Consider the following 18661-nt stretch of genomic DNA (forward strand, 5'->3'; position numbering starts at 1 on the left):
TTAAATATGCCCTAAAATCTCTCATGCCCTGTAAACTGAGGGAAGACTAATGGATAATGAAACAAGAAAAAAACAAACTTGCCTCATGTAGAAGTCAAGCTTGTTCTGGTGGAAAACCATGCATGAACTGCAAGGCTTCAGACTTCTTTCCTTTTTTCCCCCTTAAATTTCAGACTTCAACGATGGCTCTGACATTAGAAAACAGAGGGGAGATAAAATTAGCCCTCCAGTATGTCCCACACCCTGTTGGAGGTATGCATGGCTGCTTTGGGTTTGTTAGGCCTTTGAGGGAGTTGTCTTCCTTCTTTTTCTTGTATTTTTCTTTTTGTTTTGGCTTTTTTGTTTGCTTTTTATATATTTTTAATTGTTTTCTTGGTTTGTTTTGTTGTGGGGTGGTGGGTTTGTGTTTTGCTTTTTTTATTTGTTTATTTTTTTCTTTTGGAAAGAGCTCTTCACTGTTTTTCAGCCAATTGTTTTAACATTAAAGTAGAATTTATATGTTTATTTTGGTTTACCAGAGGATTAAATCACCCTGGTCATGAATTCAGTTGAGGACACAAAGATCACGTTAGGATATTTTATTTTTAATGTTGTTACAGAACAAATGACCTTGTCGTTATGACCTTAGATTTGTAATGCAGTCTACATGTGTCATGAAATTCTGTTGTCTTGCTAATAATTTTAGGGATTATAAATCATCAGGCAGGTGCTATGATTTGCTAAGTAAACAGAACAAACTAAATTCAAGCAAAATCAAAAGTAAAAAATAACAATAAATATTTGGAATGCAGCACAGTCTGTTTGGTTTAATCTTGTCTGGCAACTGATACCTGGCTGATCTGACAAGGAACTCAGATCTTTAATTAAGCCAGTCAGTTGCTAAAAATCAAATATAAAGAGCACAAAGGAGCTTTTTTTGGAAGTACAACTGGCAATAAATGCTAACATCATGTAGACTGAAGACAAGTTGATCTCTTCATCTAGGAGGCTTGGAAAGAGAAAACCAGTAGTGTGTATTTTAGTTGTAACAGAAACAAAGTAATTGCCAGAATACAGATGTGATGTATTACTTTGGGATGAAGGTTGAAGCTTTAAGAATATGGAGATGATAGTTGAATTAAGATGTGAGATAATGAGTCTAGGACAGATGTCACCTCTACAAATGGGCAGGAGCTGCTGCATCAGAGAAATTGCCTTCTAAAAGGGATCTACAAGGCTTAATCAGGTGTCTTGTTTTTACAGGAAAGAAGACTATCTCAACTGGTGAGGTCCACATCTGGGTGAAGGAATGCCATGACCTTCCTCTCCTGAGAGGCAACAGGCTCAACTCCTTTATTAAGTGGTAAGAAGTTGATGTTGAGGTACTAGAACCTGTCCAGAGAAGGGCAACCAAGCTAGTGAGGGGCCTGGAACACAAACCCTATGAGGAGAGACTGAGGGAGCTGGGGTTGTTTAGCCTGGTGAAGAGGAGGCTCAGGGTTGACCTCATTGCTGTCTACAACTACCTGAGGGGAGGTTGAGGGCAAGTGGGGGTTGGTCTCTTCTCCCAGGCAACCAGCAGCAGAACAAGAGGCCACAGTCTCAAGTTGTGCCAGGGGAGGTATAGGCTGGATATTAGGAGGAAGTTCTTCACAGAGAGGGTGATTGCCCATTGGAATGGGCTGCCCAGGGAGGTGGTGGAGTCACCATCGCTGGAGACATTCAAGAGGAGACTGGATGAGGCACTTAGTGCCATGGTCTAGTTGATTGCTTAGGACTGGGTGATCGGTTAGACTGGATGATCTTGGAGGTCTCTTCCAACCTGGTTGATTCTATGATTCTAAGTAATGAAATGGTGGCTACTGTTGTACTTTGTCATCCTATCTTCATTCTTCTACATTCAGACTAAAATCCACCTAATTACTTTCTGATTTTCCTCTACTGTAGTGTAAATTGTCCTGCAGGGCTTCTATGTTGAAGATGTTAAGTGTAAATCAACAAGTAAAGCATACTGGGAGAACATCCTGCTCTTTTGTTCTGTCTGCTCAGTCACCTGGTGGAAGGGCTAATCAAAGCTATGCCAGCTTTCATTTGTGTTTAAACAAAGCAGGTCTGTGCAAGGGTATGGTTGAGCTTGGCAGATCATAGGAGGAGGCAGAAGTGAGAAGCATAGCTGTATTTCATAGAATCATAGAATGGTTTGGGTTAGAAGGGACCTCTAAATGTCATCTAGTCCAACCCACTCTGTACTAATAGGGACATCCTCAACTAGTTCAGGTTGCCCAGAGTAAGTAGAGTCAAAAGTAACAAGATGGCTGGGAAATCTCTGGCAACAACAAAGGTTTCAATGTCACTATTGGTAACACAACAAATAAACTCGTTTGTGCCCCTTCCCTACCTGACTTCCCCTTCCCTTCCAGACTCTGGTGCATGAGGATGGATACATGCTGCCAGTATTGCTTGGAAGGGACTGGGAATCTAACCTTTGACTTCATCTCCATGATTCTAAAGCATCCTATCTTCAGTCACATTGTAACATGCAAAGGACAGTGATAATGGTAGTTTTTGTGCATTAGGTATGTTTAGTGCAGGCTGTGCTGTGCATGTGCATACTGATGATGCTTTTTCTTCCTGAAGTACCATTCTTCCAGATACCAGCAGAAAGAGCCGCCAGAAAACAAGAACAGTGTCAAAAACTGCAAACCCAGTGTTCAACCACACCATGGTCTACGATGGCTTTAGACCAGAAGACTTGAAAGAAGCCTGTGTAGAACTCACAGTCTGGGATCACAACAAACTTGCCAACCGCTTTCTCGGAGGTCTCAGGATAGGCCTTGGAACAGGTACTGGACAATTAACACTTTATGCTTTAATTCACAAAATACAATCTTTCCTTTTTTCCTCATCCCTTTCTTTTCTCTTTTTGTGAAGATCAGTGAACAGCCTTCAAGTTATTTTACTGAAGAGTGTTCTATTCATTAACTTACCTATTCTTCGGCACAGATCCTGAAATGTAAATAATAGTGGTGTTAGGAGATTAGGATTACTGACAAGTGAGGAGAAATATAAGAAATAAACCTTTGGCCATACGTTGTATCTGGCATTGCTTGAAGTACAAGAAAATGTGAGCAATGCGCTCTTGTGGCCAAGAAGGTCAATGGTATCCTGGGTTGTATTAGGAGGGTTGTGGTCAGTAGGTCGAGAGAGGTTCTCCTCCCTCTCTGCTCTGCCCTGGTGAGGCCACATCTGGAATATTGTGTCCAGTTCTGGGCCCCTCAGTTCAAGAAGGACAGGGAACTGCTTGAAAAAGTCCAGTACAGAGTGATGAAAATGATTAAGGGAGTGGAATATCTTCCTTGCGAGGAGAGACTGAGGGAGCTGGGGCTCTTCAGCTTGGAGAAGAGGAGACTAAGTGGTGACCTCATTAATGTTTATAAAAACGGAGAGGGTGAGTGCCAAGAGGATGGAGCCAGGCTCTTCTCGGCAATGCCCAATAACAGGACAAGGGGCAATGGGTGAAAGCTGAGGCATAGGAAGTTCCATGGAAACAGGAGGAAGAATTATTTCACTGTGAGGGTGACAGAACACTGGAACAGGCTGGCCAGGGGGGTTGTGGAGTCTCCCTCTTTGGAGATATTCAAGACCCCCGTGGCTGAGTTCCTGTGTGGCCTGGTGTAGGTATGCTTTGGCCGGGGGCTTAGACTAGATGATCTCTTGAGGTCCCTTCCAGCCCCTAACATTCTGTGATTCTGTGATTCTTGCACCCAAAACCTTGATAATGTCTTACAAACTTAGGCATGCAAAAACTAGGTAGATGGTGAAGGGCAACATTGAGTGGAAATAATAGAATGGCTTAGGTTGGAAGGGATCTAAGTAGTGGATGAGAAATCATCTACTCCAACCTCCATGCCACAGGCAGTGATGCCTCTCAGATTCAGCTGCTCAAGGCCTCATCCAGATCTTGAGCAGCCCCAGGGTGGAAGCATCTACAGCCTCCCTGGGAAACCAATTCCATAGTCTGACCACTCTTGTACTGAAGAACTTCTTCCTAAGATCCAGTCTAAACCTATTTTCCGTTAGTTTAAAACCATTCCCCTCTTGTCCTATTGCTAGACACCCTTAGGAGAAGTCCTCCAGCCTTCCTTTAGGATCCCTTCAGGTATTGGAAGGCAGCTATAAGGTTATCTTTAATGTCCCTGGAGATGAAAGTACAAATCAGGAATAGGTGATTAGATAGGAAAGCATATACATGTAAACAAGTTTTGAGCATAAGAGCAGTAAAAGACATGCAGGTAGAAGAATTCTATGTTTTCCCTACCATCATAGGGCATTGTCTTCTCTGGTCTAAGGGGAGGATGCCTTTGGAGTCTTTTCAAGCAAATACAACAAAAAATTCTCTTCCCACATTAACTTCTTGCATGGCTCACTAGGATAACTTAAAGCACAAATTAGGAGAATAAATCCCAATTTGAATTTTAGAATACCTAGGGTTATATTTCAGGGCAAAATCCTGCTTTAAAGCCCCTCAGATGTTAATTGTCTATACACCTTTCTCCTTGGGACTGTGATGAAAAAACTGAGGATAACAAGGGGGGAAAAAAAAAAAAAAACACCTGGAGGAAGATGACAAAGCTTCTGTGTTGAAACGGTTGTTAATGGTATTTGACAGAATTATTCAAATGTAAAAATGTAGAATTGGGTCTTCAAAGGACCAGGTCAGCTATCTGAGGTGAAACCATTTTAGAAGACAGGAAGATTTTTGACTGTCTGCTCTCAACTCTGCAGCATATTAAGTAATATTTCTCTTAAATGAACATTTTCCTAGGCAAAAGCTATGGAACTACAGTAGACTGGATGGATTCTACTTCAGATGAAACTGCCCTTTGGGAGAAGATGATGAAGTCGCCAAACAGATGGGTGGAAGATACGTTACCTCTCAGGATGCTGATGGTTGCAAAATTAACAAAATAGGGTGGCTTTTTGATTGCTGGTGTCAAAAAAGAAATGTTGGGAATGAAATTAAAGGTGTGGAGATAAAACTTGGAGAGGGAGCAGAACAGCTCTTCTGACAGTCTCCATTTTGCTGGTTTTGTGTTGTCAAATGTCACTCCATATTTCAAATTGAACTTCTGCCTGCAGATTTTGATGTAAATTTAAGGGATTCTGTTATTTCGTATTCACTGAAAGTGACTTCATGAAAGAGAATTCAGTGGCAGAGGATGCCTGTGGTGCCTAACTGAAGTGTTGCTAAGCCCTTAAATCTAAATTACCAGGAAAAAATAAGAGCAAGTCAACTCAGAACACTCCTAGGATTGTCCATAAAGTGTTATTCATAAGATAGCAACAGGCTGCATTTTACTGATGATCATTGGAATGTGTTTTTATCCTTATTTTGCCATGTTGGATCTCTCCAGAGAGGAATATGAGCATGAAGTATATATTTTTTAGAAGTTCCTTTATTTTTAGTATATGAAAGAAGCATTACATGAAACGGTACTGTTGATTGGTTTTGCTATATACAGTCTGCACTCTCAAACCTTTGAGGCACAGAGGTGAAACTTTTTATATTGAAATGCTACTCTAAAGGATCTAAACTTGCCATTTTTAGTGATGACAAGTGTGTTGGGTATTTATTCTGTGGAGTGTACTCATCTGTACCTATATCTATTAGTGTGAGGTTTTACAGAAGAATTACCTGTGCCTCGGCACCACTGTTAGGAGGATGTGGGGTTACTGTGGTCTGGGTTCAGAAAGATTTAGCAGCACAGGAAGCAGGACTGGGATTTGTTACTTGTAGAAATGCTGAAAACAAATGCATGAAAGATAAAATGCATTACTTTTTTTCTTAAAATAAAAACAGTCTTTTAAAGCTAAATATGATTTTGATGCTTATTAAACCCTAGAGCTTTATGTTGGCAATCCATCATGCAACATAAATTGCAGACAGAAAACATTTCTGAGAGTAAATGCATTTATTTGCTCCAAATCTGTAGGTCTCCAAAAGCTGGTGAAGTATTACAACTCAGTTAGAAGAGAACTCTTCACAGATCCAACTCAGTTGCTTAAATTAATCATTTAAATGCTACTTGGTATTTGTCAGATGCTGTGAATGGAAGAAGGTGCAATTTAGTCTGCTGGGGAACCCACTTGCTGTCTCATCAGGCAGGCAGTCCATGGAGTTCACAAATACCAGAAGAAGCTGTCAGCTCATCCCTTATTGCTTCAGGTGCTTGGCTGAACAATGGAATGGTGAACAAAACACCATTCCTGTATGACTAGAGAATAATCACAGAGTTGCTGATGGAAGGGACTTCTGGAGATCATTGAGTCCAACCTTCCTGCCAAAGCAGGATCACCTAGGGCAGGTCACACAGGAATGCATTGAGGTGGGCTTTGAAAGTCTCCAGAGAGGGAGACTCCACAGCTGATTTCCCTGCTCTGTCACCCTCATGGGAAAAGTTTCTCCTCATCTTGAGGTGGAATTTCCTGTGTTCCAGTTTGTATCCACCATGTCTTGTCCTATTACTGGCCACTAGTGGAAAGAGGCTGGCCCCTTCTTGACACCCACCCTTAAGGTATTTGTAAACATTGATCAGAACCCCTCTCAGCCTTCTCTTCTGCTCTCTTAATCATCCTCATGGCCCTCTGTTGGACTCTCTCCAGTAGTTCCCTGTCTCTTGACCTTGGGAGCCCAGAACCGGTCACAATACCCCAACAATGCGTGTACAACACTTCAGAAAATGTGTTTGTACTTCGGTGGTTACAGCAGCTGCTTTGTTTTTGTAAACAGCCACTCCTGAATGGGTGATGGTTCTGGAAAAGCAAAAAAACACCTAGTTTATTTCTAGTCACTGCCTATTGGACTTCATTTTCACCTGAAAAAATAGTTGTCATGAATATGACCTACAGTATTAAAGCTGTTATTGTACTTTCCCGAAGCTCAAATGCATTGCAAGCTTGAGGAGGGTAGATTTAGACTGGAGGTTAGGAAGAAATTCTTTACAGTGAGGGTGGTGAGAAACTGAAACAGGTTGCCCAAGGAGGTTATGGATGCCCCCTTCATGGAAGTGTTCAAGACCAGGTTGGATGAGGCCTTGGGCAAACTGGTCTAGTGGAAGGTGTCCCTGCCCCTGGCAGAGGGGATGGAACTAGACGATCTTTAAGGTCCCTTCCAACCGAAACCATGCTATGATTCTATAAAACCTGTAAGGATAAGTTGTTGCCACACTCTTCCTCGTCCTCCCAAACTTACAGGAGGTCAGCAGAGGCAGTTACAGTAATGTTTTTAAAAATACACTAGGGCCAGATATTTTGAAATTATTATTTTTAGCCTGCATCAAGCTATAGATCTTTAAATTAATGATTTTCAGCAGAGCTTTAGCAGCTGTGCTTATCTTTTTACTGTTTTACTACTGTCATACACAAGAAAAGTCAAAGGGGTAGTGAGATGAATTTCAGTAGAAGGGAAGATCACAAACCAAGCTGCTTTATCAGCAGAAAAAGCACTTTGATCACCCTATACATGCTGTAGAATTTAATTATAAGGTGGAAACTTTACAATTTCATATCCTGCTAAAGGATATTATGCTGATTTATTAAAAGGTGCTTTAAGGTAATAGCTGCATCTAATCATGTAAACCAGCAGGAATTCTATATTGAAAATATCTGAAGCTGTACAAAATTTACTTTCTAAAAAAGATTATTGGTGGGTTTTGATGTTCTTCTGAATTTGGTTCACATAATAGATAAAGCTTTTCACCAAATTTATCATTCCTAGCTACAGCAGGATGTTCCAGACCAATTCTATGCTGAGAGAGTTGATGAAGTCGATTAGGACAGAAAGTTTAAAGAAATTAGTTCCTTTGCTCTGAAGTCAAAAGGCTTATATTTTCCATAGCCAAAACTTTCAAGGCATATATAGCTAGATACTCACTAAAGGCCAGTTTGGTAAATTAATAGCTATGCTTTGATTCTTAATTCTAGTTCACCTTTACGATAATGCAGCCATATTCCTAGAATGTCTTTGCACATATCTGTTCCTGCCCAGAGAAACCAAGGGGAGAAACGTTTTTTTTCATGCTTTTTTTCCCCTTCACTTTACAGACTCGTGTCTGCTTTATCCCAGAACGGTTATCTTTGGGTACACCTATATGTGTAGATGTTCTAAATGACACCATCTTTACTGCCTAGAAGCCAGGCTTCACATAAACCCCATGTAAACTTCATATAAGCCCAGCTCTCCTTTCATGCTGTGTTCAGAAACCTCCCCTCCTTTTTCTGCCTCACGTTTCAGCAAGCAAGCCCATGAATCCAAATCAGTACAGCAACCCACATCACTGAACCCTCTGAAAGATCTGGTACTGACCCTCCTTGTCTTGTTTGTATGTTACCTGCATCACTTGCTCCTGACTGCTTTGTATCCTTCTCTGGTGGAGTCAGCAAAACCTTTTCCTTACAGCTGCAGTCCCACACCCCCCCCCCCCCCCGCTCTGCCCCCCATACTCATTGCCCCCCTGCATTTTCCATGTTCTATCTGCCAGGTTTTTCATTAACTGCTGAATAAAGTTGCAAGTTCTTTTGGGCAAGACCTGTGCCTACATACTTCAGACCTTCAGCACAGACTCCGAAGTCAGAGTCTGCTGCTTTGGCATACACAGGGCACAAGCTGAGAGAGAAGTTCTTCTGACTTGTGGAAAGTCTCTTCTCTTTACTAAAGAGCGTGTTGCTTTTGAGAGTGTCAGCATTTATTTGCTAAGAAATGCTCCCAGCTCTTTCAGCCTCTCTTGTGAAGCTGGTCCAGTTCCAGACAGCCCAGATGCAGAGATGAGGTCTGAAGTTCCTGGATTCAGCGTCTTCTCTCCACAGACACACACAGAGTAAGAGTGGCATCAAATTGTCAAGGGAAAGAAAACAGCTAGTAAGAAAATATTTTTCTCTTCTTAAACCCTCCGTTTGATTGTGTTTCCACTGGGTGGCCTAAGCTTTTTAGTCCTCCTTCTCTCCTCTGTGATTTCCAAATGTTTTGGCACCATCTAAGGAAGCAGTAGGGGTATACAGGACAGCAGAGACAGAAGTAGTGTCCCTGCAGATGCTTTGAAATTGTGTGCTTCACAGGAGTAAATTGATTTTTTTTCTGTACATTACTTTTTCTTTAAGCTTGTCCTTCCTTTAAGCTGGCCCCATCCCACATCCTATCTTTACCTTCAGCCAAAGCCCAGGAATTTATAAAACCTGGTTATCATTGTTCTGTTTCATGTGCTGTGTCTGAAGGAAAGACTTGTAGGTCAGTTTTAGGCTAGTTTTTCCATAGGTTGGGGTAGCACACTGTATGACAAGGCACCAACAATGCTTTCGGCACCAATGTAATATAAATATTTCCTTTATTTTCACATGAGGAACCATTGTTTTAAAATTGTATGCTTAAAGTAACCCAGCATATCAGTGCCAGAACTCAGATGATGAACCGCTTCTACCAAGTCTTGGTATCACCAGGCATGCAGTCCTTATTAGCACTGTATTAGACCTTTTCTTTTATTCATAAATTGCTAAGCAGAAAGACTGTTCAGTTATTTTTCATGAGCATTATAACATTAAAATCTTATAAATCAATTAGAGGTTTGATGTAGAATTTTTATTACCAGATCTGTAGGGGAAAATAAAGACAGAGGGAAATGTTCACTTGAGGAATTCATAGAGTAAGCTGGGTTGGAAGGGACTTTAAAGATCATCTAGTTTCAATTTCCCTGCCATAGGCAGAGACATCTGCTAGACCAGATTGCTCCAAGCCCTGTCCAACCTGGCTTTGAACACTTCCAGAGTTCAAGCATCCACAACTTCTAAGGATAACCTGTTCTACTGCCTTGCCACCTTCATGGAGAAGAATGCATTCCTAACGGGTCCTGTAGGCCTCTTCAAATACTAGAAGGTCTCCCTGCAGGCTTCTCTTCTTCAGGCTTAACAACCCTAACTCTCTCTGCCTGTCTGCATAGGAGAAGTGCTCCAGCCCTCTGATATCGTTGTGGCCCTCCTCTGGATCAGCTCTAATACTGCCATGTCCTTCTTGTGTTGTATTCACAGCTTTATCACTTAGATGCTTTTCACCTATATGTAATAGTAGGTCTTGTAGGCACAACAGTGCTTTGAGATGGAATCATTGGCAAAGTTACTAATCAGTACATGAATAGGTGTGCAGAAATACTAAGCCTATGTTATTTGCTTTTGCATCAGGGAGCCTGGTGTCCTTCTCATCACCCTGCCTGACTTTGCAGCTAGGCAAAGCAGGTGAGAAGGGCTGCAGGTCAAACCAGTAACATCATACAATACCTGGAGCTCAAGCAGATGATTATGTCTAGCTGTCTGATAGTTTTGTGGGTTTTCAACAATATTTTAGTCATGTTTAATGTGATGGGTGTTATTTACACGCCTGTTCATCTCAAAATAAATTCTCAGGTGTCTTGGGAGATTTCAATAGTCTCTGACACAGGCTGGGGTTCTAGATTTTCTGCCAGTGTGTTTCCTGTAAAGAAAATAGCAGTGATGGGCTAGCACAAAATGGATGGGTATATGTCTGACAATTTTGGACAAGTTCTTCCCCTTTCCTCTCAGCACTGCCAGATAGAGGCATCTCCCTCTCTTTTGCCTTTCTCCCAGCCAACAAGGGTTTTGGCTGCTTTGCAGCTTATGCTCTTTAGCTATCCAAAAACTCACCACCATGATGGGTGAAATGGCATCCTAGCCACCCCACCCCCAGGGCTATAGTCAGGTGCCTCAAGAGCTCTACAAGTTCTTTCCACATGTGTATACCTTGGGGTACCTCAACATTTTAGCTAGTTATTCAAGTAGCTATTAGCTGAGCACCCACAAAAGGAGCAGCACATCAAAACTGGTATCCCAGTGTACAGAAGTGTCCAGAAGCAAAAGGCCTCAAGATCCTCCAGCTTGTGACCAGTTCATCTCAAGGACTTAGTAAACCAGATATGGTTCCTAAGTAAGTAGCAGCTATTAACAAACTTGTATTCTGAACTTCTCTGGACTCTGAACCCACTCAAAGCCAGGTGAGAAGTACTGTTCCACTCTCTGCTGCATGCTGAACCACAGTCTTTCCTTTGATCCTGCTCCTCCAAGTGTCATTCTACACCAGTTTTATAGACTGCATCCTCCTGCTTTTCAGCCATCTGACTCTGACATGCACTGCACACGTTTAATTAATCTAAAGGCATCTACCATGAAAACGCAAACTGACCTAGGCTACAAACTAGGTCTATGGTCTGAGAGGAAAGCAGATGTTAGGACTCGAGTCTGCCACTCTGTTTTATTAAGTCAAAATGCAAAGACTGCCTGGTTCCCTCCCATTAGTGCAAGGAGCCTCAAACCAGGTACCTTAATAGTCTAAAATTGTGCTGGGGGCACCCATTCACTATTTGACAGGGCAGCCCTACACGTTGTCCATCGGGAAAGCCCCCCAAACACTGTTGGCCCTGAGGGACATCCTCCTTCCCTCAACAGCCTCCGTCGATGAGAGATACTCCCCTCCCCCAAACTCACCCCCCCCCCATACACCACCACCCATACATCCTTCCTATCTCCTCACAACCTCCTCCTCACAGCCTCCCATACCCTTCACAGACATCACCCCCTGCACCTGCCCTCATCCCTCACCCCCATTTCCCCTCCGTAACCCCTCCTGCACACCCACATCTCCCTCTCGCATCCTCATCTCCGCATCCTCATCTCCACATCTCCCCAATATCCCCACATCTTCCTGTGGGGATCTCCCTCCTCACATCCCCATCCGCACATCTCTCCTCCCGGCATTCCTACATCACGCTGCTCCCCCACATCACTCCCCCTTCCATCTCTCCACCACCACATCCCCACATCCCTTCCCTCCCCTTGTCCCCCATGTCCCCTCACATCCCCACACACTTCCTCTCACCTGGCTCCCCATCTCCCCTCACACGTCCCCCCACCACTCCCCCTCCACCTCTCCCCTCACAGCGGCCGCTTTCCCGCGCGCGGGCGCAGTCGCGTGCCCCCGCGCAGGCTGCCGCTTCCCGACAGGCACCGCGGCGCCAGCGCCGGGTCGCCGTCGCGCGCCGCTGCCCGTAGGGTCCGTCCCATCCCGCCGGGCCCCTCACCTGCCCGCCATGCGCCACAGCCTCACCCAGCTGCTGGCGGCCTCCTCCGGCGGAACGAGCCCCTCGGGCGCCGTATGGCCGCTAACCGGCGCGGGGCAGGCCCCGAGAGGGCGGGATGGCGGCGGGGAAGGGGATCCGGGCCCCGCGCGGCCCAAACAACAACAGCCGCCGCGGCGGGAAGCGGGCGCCTTGGAGCCGCGGCGGCAAGAAAAGGAACCGGAGGCGCCCGGTGGTCCGCTGGAGGTGTGGGAGCAAGAGGACTGGTTCCCGGGGCTGGAGCTGGGAGACCTACTAGAGGCGGCCCGGCCAGACTGGGACCTGGACGCGGAGCTGAGCGGCTGCTTCTGTGAGGAACCGGAGCAGTTGCCCTCGCCGGGCCAGGGCCAGAAGCCGGCGGCGCCCGGGCGGAGGAACAGCGGGACTGGGAGCCGGCTAAAAGCGGCGGCCGCGGCGCGGCTGAACCGGCTGAAGAAGAAGCAGTACGTTCTGGGTCTGGAAAGTCGCCTCCAGGGCCTGGCTGCCGAGAACCGGCAGCTGCGGGACCGCAACCGCGGCCTAAGTCGCCGCCTGCGAGAGCTGGAGCGGGAAAGCAGCTACCTGCGGGCCGTGCTGGCTAACCAGAGCGCCCTGGGGCAGCTCCTGAGCCGCTTAGCCGGGATCCGCGCCGGCGGGCTGCAGCTCAACACCAGCCTCTTCAGGGACACGGGCAGCCCCGGCCGCCATCACCACCACCTCCAGCCCGCCGGAGAGAGCAGCGACCACGACTACGCCCTGCCCAGCTCCCGGCCTCCCAGCCTGGAGGACACGGCTGTGGTGACAGAGACGGAGGAGGAGTGGGCGGCCCCCGGCGGGATCTGCCTCCACGTGGACCGGGATCAGGTGTCGGTGGAGTTTTGCTCCATCTGTGCTCGGCGGGCAGCGGCCTCCTTCAAAATGTAGGGTCAAGTACCTGCTGCAAGTACTCGTGGGGTTGTCGTCCCTAGGGGCCTCCCGTCGTGGCGGAGGAAGCAGGCGATGGTGCGGAGGAAAAGAATAAATACAGTGGTGAAGGGGTGGTATTGGGGGATATGCAGAGGAGGGGAACCTGGCACTTAAGTGGCCAGGGTAACAAAGAAAAGTCTTGAACGGCATATTGGGAGCCAGATGGTGGCCTTGGTTACAGGTCATGTAAATCTGGCGTGTGGACGTAGTGGTGTGAGCTTGTTTGGCGTAAGAGTCTTGCAAAGCTGCGTACAGCAGCGCGATAGTTGTGCAAACTGACACACGCAGAGGTGCCGCCAGAGCCCGTTTGCAGCACTTGGGTGAAAAGATCATGCCGACCTGACACATGAAGGTGTGCTCGGTTCTGCTTCGCAGTTGCCAGTAAAGATAACGCTGACTACCTGGTCTTGAGTCAGATAATGTCTAGCCTGCTTGTCCTGAGGAGCCGAAAATACTTGCTTAAAAAACCAAACCAAAAACTTCATTAAGACATCGTCACTGGACAGACTTAAGAAACTAGTAATGATCGGCAAAAGAAAGCATGCATATAAAATTGTACTGCATCTCAGTTATACATTACTATTAAAACCTCTCTGACAGTTTCTCTTTTAGGTGCTTGCCCTGCCAGGCTCCGTTGTGTAGGGGTTAAAGAACAGTCGTTTCCCACCTCGCAACCTGGTAAGGATCAATATATTCCCATAATGCGGTATCAGACAGCTTGCTTTGCTTATGCCAGTCTCTTGTAATGACTGGTTCAGAAAATGATTTCTCTGGTCCTTGGCCTACTCTGCCAAAACGTTTGTAGCTCTGAATGATATCTTGGGAGAGAAAATGGCAGTCATGTCATCCTATTTAGCTCTTTTCCTCTTTTCCTTTTTTAAATGAATGTGCATGTAGTAGTCGATACATAAGTTATGTCTGGAATTAAAAAAAAGAAATGCTTATGCCACTTGAAATACTAGTTTTCTATTAAACTAAGTATGAGTGGAAAAGGGGAAATATGCTAATAAGAGATATGTGACATTTACAGCCTTTTATCATAGCAGACTGTCCCAAAAGTGCAAGTAGATTGCTTTTAAATGACAAAAAAAAAAAAAAGAATCTGTGACTTGGTCTAAAATACTGTCTAGTGTTAGAGTTGCAGGGTACCTTTAAAAAGTCTTTCTCTAGCTTGCTCTAACTCACAATGTGGAGTTTTGCCTGTTGAAACAGAACCTGAACACTGGTTCTGTCTGTACAGTGGAATCCTGATGTAGAGGAGTCACTTTTTTTGCATGGACCTCCTATGAGAATTGGGGTTTGAAGAATGCAGTGCATCCAAGTAACTTGACATTAGCTTCCCACACGTTAATCTCTGTGCCCATGCACACTGAAATTCCTCTGTTACTTCAAAGCAGCATTAAATTTTAAAGATATTGCATGTATATGCATGTGCTTAATTTTACTGTAGAGTTCATAATTTAGCCTCTTACAATATCCAGAAAGCTATAACTTCACATAATTAAGCACAGTTTGGAGATTAAAAAATATGCATCTTGAGGCTACTGATTTGAAAAATGCTCCATAATTAAGTGAACTAGGAGAAAAAATAGTTTCACAAACAATAGAGTGCTTTGTTGTACTAGTTAGTGTTTTTCCCCATCACAGAAGATGAGTGGGCTGTTTTTTCAGTTGTATTATAATGTTTATATGTATGTCAGTTGGGGGAAGAAGGATTGTGAAAATGATAATATGTAAAGTGAGGTTTCACAAAGAATAGACTTTTCTAAAACAGTTTCATTGATTAATTTTTTTAAAAAAAATTCAGTGTTCCTGAAGTCTTGTTTCTTAAAGCCTTAAATTTTGTGTTTAAGGCTAAGTTGATAAACATATTTTCTGCCAGTCATTTGCTGTATTAGTGCTAGACCCCATCAAGTATTCATCAGTACAAAAGGAGTTTGATTTTTCTTTGTGAAACATCACTGTGTGATGAAGTATATGTGTATTTAGCATCCTTGTTTTTCTTTATGCTAAAGTGGATTCAGCTGTGTTGGGGCAGAAGAGACGGGACCAGCTGCTGACCACATTTCCTGCTTTATTTTAAAAGGTAGTATGAGAAATGTGAATAAAGAGGTAACAGGGCTTTTGCTGTCTTCGGTATAAAACAAAAAAGTTGAATGCTGGGATCATTTATTGTTATCCAAGATGGTTTTTAGAAGACTATCCTTTCAAACAGGTTTTATTCCACTGTATGCAGAATTCCATCTGTTCAGGGTATACTGGCAGTACAGAAGAGACTTAGTAAGATGTGTGTTGCCTTTACACCTCCATGGTGGCATCAACAGGACTGTTCAAAGGTTCTATCTTAAACTGTGTAACCCTGCTGTAGGTGATGGGTAACACCAGTGCCGCAGGAATCAGACCTGTACTGACTGATACGCAACATTAGGCTAGGCCTAGGCTCAATCTGCCAAGCTCATACTTGTTGAATAGGCTTCGTTTTGAAGTCAAACATATTTGATGAGATGCACGAATATAGCAAGTATGGGATGTTACAATGACATTTTTTACCATTACTTTGGTGTAGAAGTGGTTTTTGAGTTAAGTTAAATATGCATTCTTTCTTTTGCATCACTGCTAAACAGTAGAGGTCAGGAATGTAGTTCTGGTCTCTGTTGTGAACCTGCACATTACTCTAATGAAACTACCTGTGAGCTGTGTCTGAGAGTAGCTGATTTTCTGACATGCAAAGTGATGTGTACCGGTACAAGAAAAAGGTCATGGCCTGAGGAAGTAGGTGGCTGCAGGCATTTCTAGTGCCTACTGAATCATACTTAAACCAAATAGAGGGGAGGAAATTATTTGAAACTCTAAGCGACTGTACTATCTGTATGGTGTATTATTAATGTAGCTTTTTGAAGTGGAAGCCTTGAAATGATATAACTTAATACTTGAAAATATATTGTAAATGTTTCTTTGTAATTACGTGCCATCCAGATGAGAATACAATATCATAATAAAGTCAGACTTGTTCTTTCAATTTATGGGGTCAAATGTTTTGGTTTGGTTTGGGGTTTTTTGTTTGTTTTTTTTTTTCCATTTTCTCATTAATGCCTTGATTTAATTGGTTCATTACACAAACTGAGGAAACAGAGGAGAATGCTGCTTCTGCTATCCATGTGGGTCATCAGTTGGAAAACAAGTGGATCAGGGTAATGTAGGATTGAAGGTCAGGATGCAGGAGAAGTGGTCTCATTTCTCTGTCAAGTTAATTTTGTGGTGAGGACAAAAGGAAGGTGTTACTTCGGGAACCAGAGATAGAGTTATTCTGAGAATTACCTCTCCTTGTATTTTGCAGTTGTTTTTCTTAATATTTTATTGATGTAGGTATGTTTGATCAGTGAACCATGGAGGAGTAGAATACTTACATGAATGCTTCCATGGTCTGTTTGCATCTTCCTCCTTTCTGTCCCATTTTTGCGAGTCTGAAATTTGGTGACTGGTTAGTAGTAAGCTGTTAAATACGGAATTGTTATTTTCCAGGCTAAACATTGGAGTGAGTGTAATAAAAGGACAGAACATGTTTAAAGCTCCAGAGTGATCCGTGATCCTTGATACTCCTTGATTTCTGTTAATCTTAAATGTATTATTTGTATGGAGCTGGCTTTCTAGCATCCAGGCATTCTAGTGAAAGTAGTCTGCAGCTTGATAAAAAAGAGCATTTCACAAAACCTGACGCTTAAAGAATTTTAAAGCATGCTGGTGGGCTCTGCCTTTTTGTCCCTCAGTTGTAGAACACACCCTGTCTAGCACTGAAATTTGTTAAACTGGGCATAGCACAGAACCAAGTGCCATCTGTGTCAAACTGTGCAGCTGTTAAATTAACTCCTCTCACTCTTTCCTCTGTAGAGGTTACTAATATCTGGGATGAATAAGCAAACTGTATGTAGTCTAGCTGCCTGGAGAGATGGGTTCAAAGTAAATTTAGGGAACCATACTCCCAACGTGTGGCATCTCTTGGTGCTTCCAGATGATCAGATTTCTCATGCCACTTGTCAAAACTTTAGTCAGTTTTTCCCCTGTGAAACACACATCTTTTGCCAAATACAAAGGCCTTTTGTAAATTTACTGATATTTAAAAACTTAAGTTCTCTAGAGCTTGTAGTTAAAGAGGTTTTCTGCTAGAACCAACAATACTATGGTTTTAGGGTTCTATTTTCCTACTAGTCTATATACGTCTGAAGGATGTATTAGGTGTGATAGTTGTGCAAATAGGCTCTGTGTGTTTAAAGAACGTGTGTCTAAAATCACACATTTACAGTAGCTGACTGTAAAGTTTTTTGCCCGGTTTAAGTGGAATATGGAGATTTGGAGAAGTAATTCTGACTTTGCTCATTAGCAGGAGGATGCAGGAGCTGGACTAGGATGGGTGTGGTGGAGATGAAGGTATCATTTGCAGGGAATTGTGGAATAGATTGTAATGCTGAGATACAGCATCAGAAATGGTACATAGAGAAGATAAAGCTAGTGGGTTTTTAGTGTTTCTGTTGATTATAGCAAATCTTTCAGCATCCGTTAGGCAGACTTAGAGCAATCAAAACTCCATCCCTCATTCATACTTCTGTGACTGCAATAGAAGTTCTTGCTGTGTGATACACAGTCTGAAACTGGCCTGTTTCTGTTAAAACAAAAGAAGAAAGGATACAACCAACACTTAGATCTTCAATCGGGAGGCAGCATTTGCAAGGAGCTTGTTACCATTGGTAGGAGGCCAAGAACTGGTAAAAGCTTGTCGTTTGACTGCTTTGAGAGTTGTGTGAGGTATGTTGTGCCCCCATTAGAAATGAGGAATGGAAAGAGCATTTCCAGATTTCTGTGAGGACGCCATGGGTGTGCTTAGTGGAACTTACTGTCAGCAGCTTGGTATCCTGCTGAATTTTGAAGCAGTTTCAGTCCTTAACTTACTTTTGAGAACTCTTTTTTTCTATTTTTTTCCCTGCAGTTTAAGGAGAAGTATGTAGTATACAACTGTCAAGCTTACTTTTTTATAAGCACATCACCTTTCTGACCCAAGATGTGCATAGCTGACCTCTGACATGACCCACCCTGAACACTTAAAATACATACTCACAATTTGAGTGTTCATCTGTTAGGCTCGAAACAAGTATTGGTCTTTGCACCTTACTAAAAAACATTAAGGAATGCGACTTTTTTTTCTTGTTACATATGATCTTCACCTTTCACCCTAAGAAATGAATATCTAACAAAATGGCACTTGTCCAAGTCAGATCATTAAATACCAGAGCGTGCATTTTAATTACTTTGAGATAATTACCACATGAATTGATACCAAAATGAAAACAAGACATGAACTGGAAGATAGTTTTGACTTCACACTTTAAAAAGCAGAAAGATCTGCTTACGGTATCTTCACTCTTACCTTGTTAAATGCTCACACTGATCAACGAGCTGCTCGTTTTTACTCTTAAAGATACTATTGCAAATACTATCTTTATTTTTTTTTTATTGTTACAGTTAAGTGGTTCTGTCAGTTAAAGTCTGGTGACTTCTGGAGATACCACAAT

The 18661-nt window shown here is 43.3% G+C and overlaps 1 protein-coding gene across 1 annotated transcript; it reads left to right on the top strand.

The window, feature by feature from the left end:
* Positions 1-12125: 12125 nt before the first annotated feature.
* On the top strand, positions 12126-16097 carry CREBZF (CREB/ATF bZIP transcription factor). The gene is made up of 3 exons (XM_054386908.1): positions 12126-13051; positions 13698-13775; positions 15113-16097. The coding sequence occupies exons 1-2, from the start codon at positions 12126-12128 to the stop codon at positions 13744-13746; spliced, it is 975 nt and encodes a 324-aa protein (XP_054242883.1). The 3' UTR covers positions 13747-13775; positions 15113-16097.
* Positions 16098-18661: the final 2564 nt, after the last annotated feature.

Source organism: Indicator indicator, chromosome 1 (assembly GCF_027791375.1).
Source record: "Indicator indicator isolate 239-I01 chromosome 1, UM_Iind_1.1, whole genome shotgun sequence".
Lineage (NCBI taxonomy): Eukaryota > Metazoa > Chordata > Aves > Piciformes > Indicatoridae > Indicator > Indicator indicator.

Excerpts from the sequence above, each read along its gene's own strand:
- CREBZF (XM_054386908.1), top strand. The coding sequence starts at position 12,126 with ATGCGCCACAGCCTCACCCAGCTGCTGGCGGCCTCCTCCGGCGGAACG. Across the intron at positions 13,052-13,697 it reads GCAGCGGCCTCCTTCAAAAT|TTTCTCTTTTAGGTGCTTGC; the intron begins GTAGGGTCAAGT and ends CCTCTCTGACAG.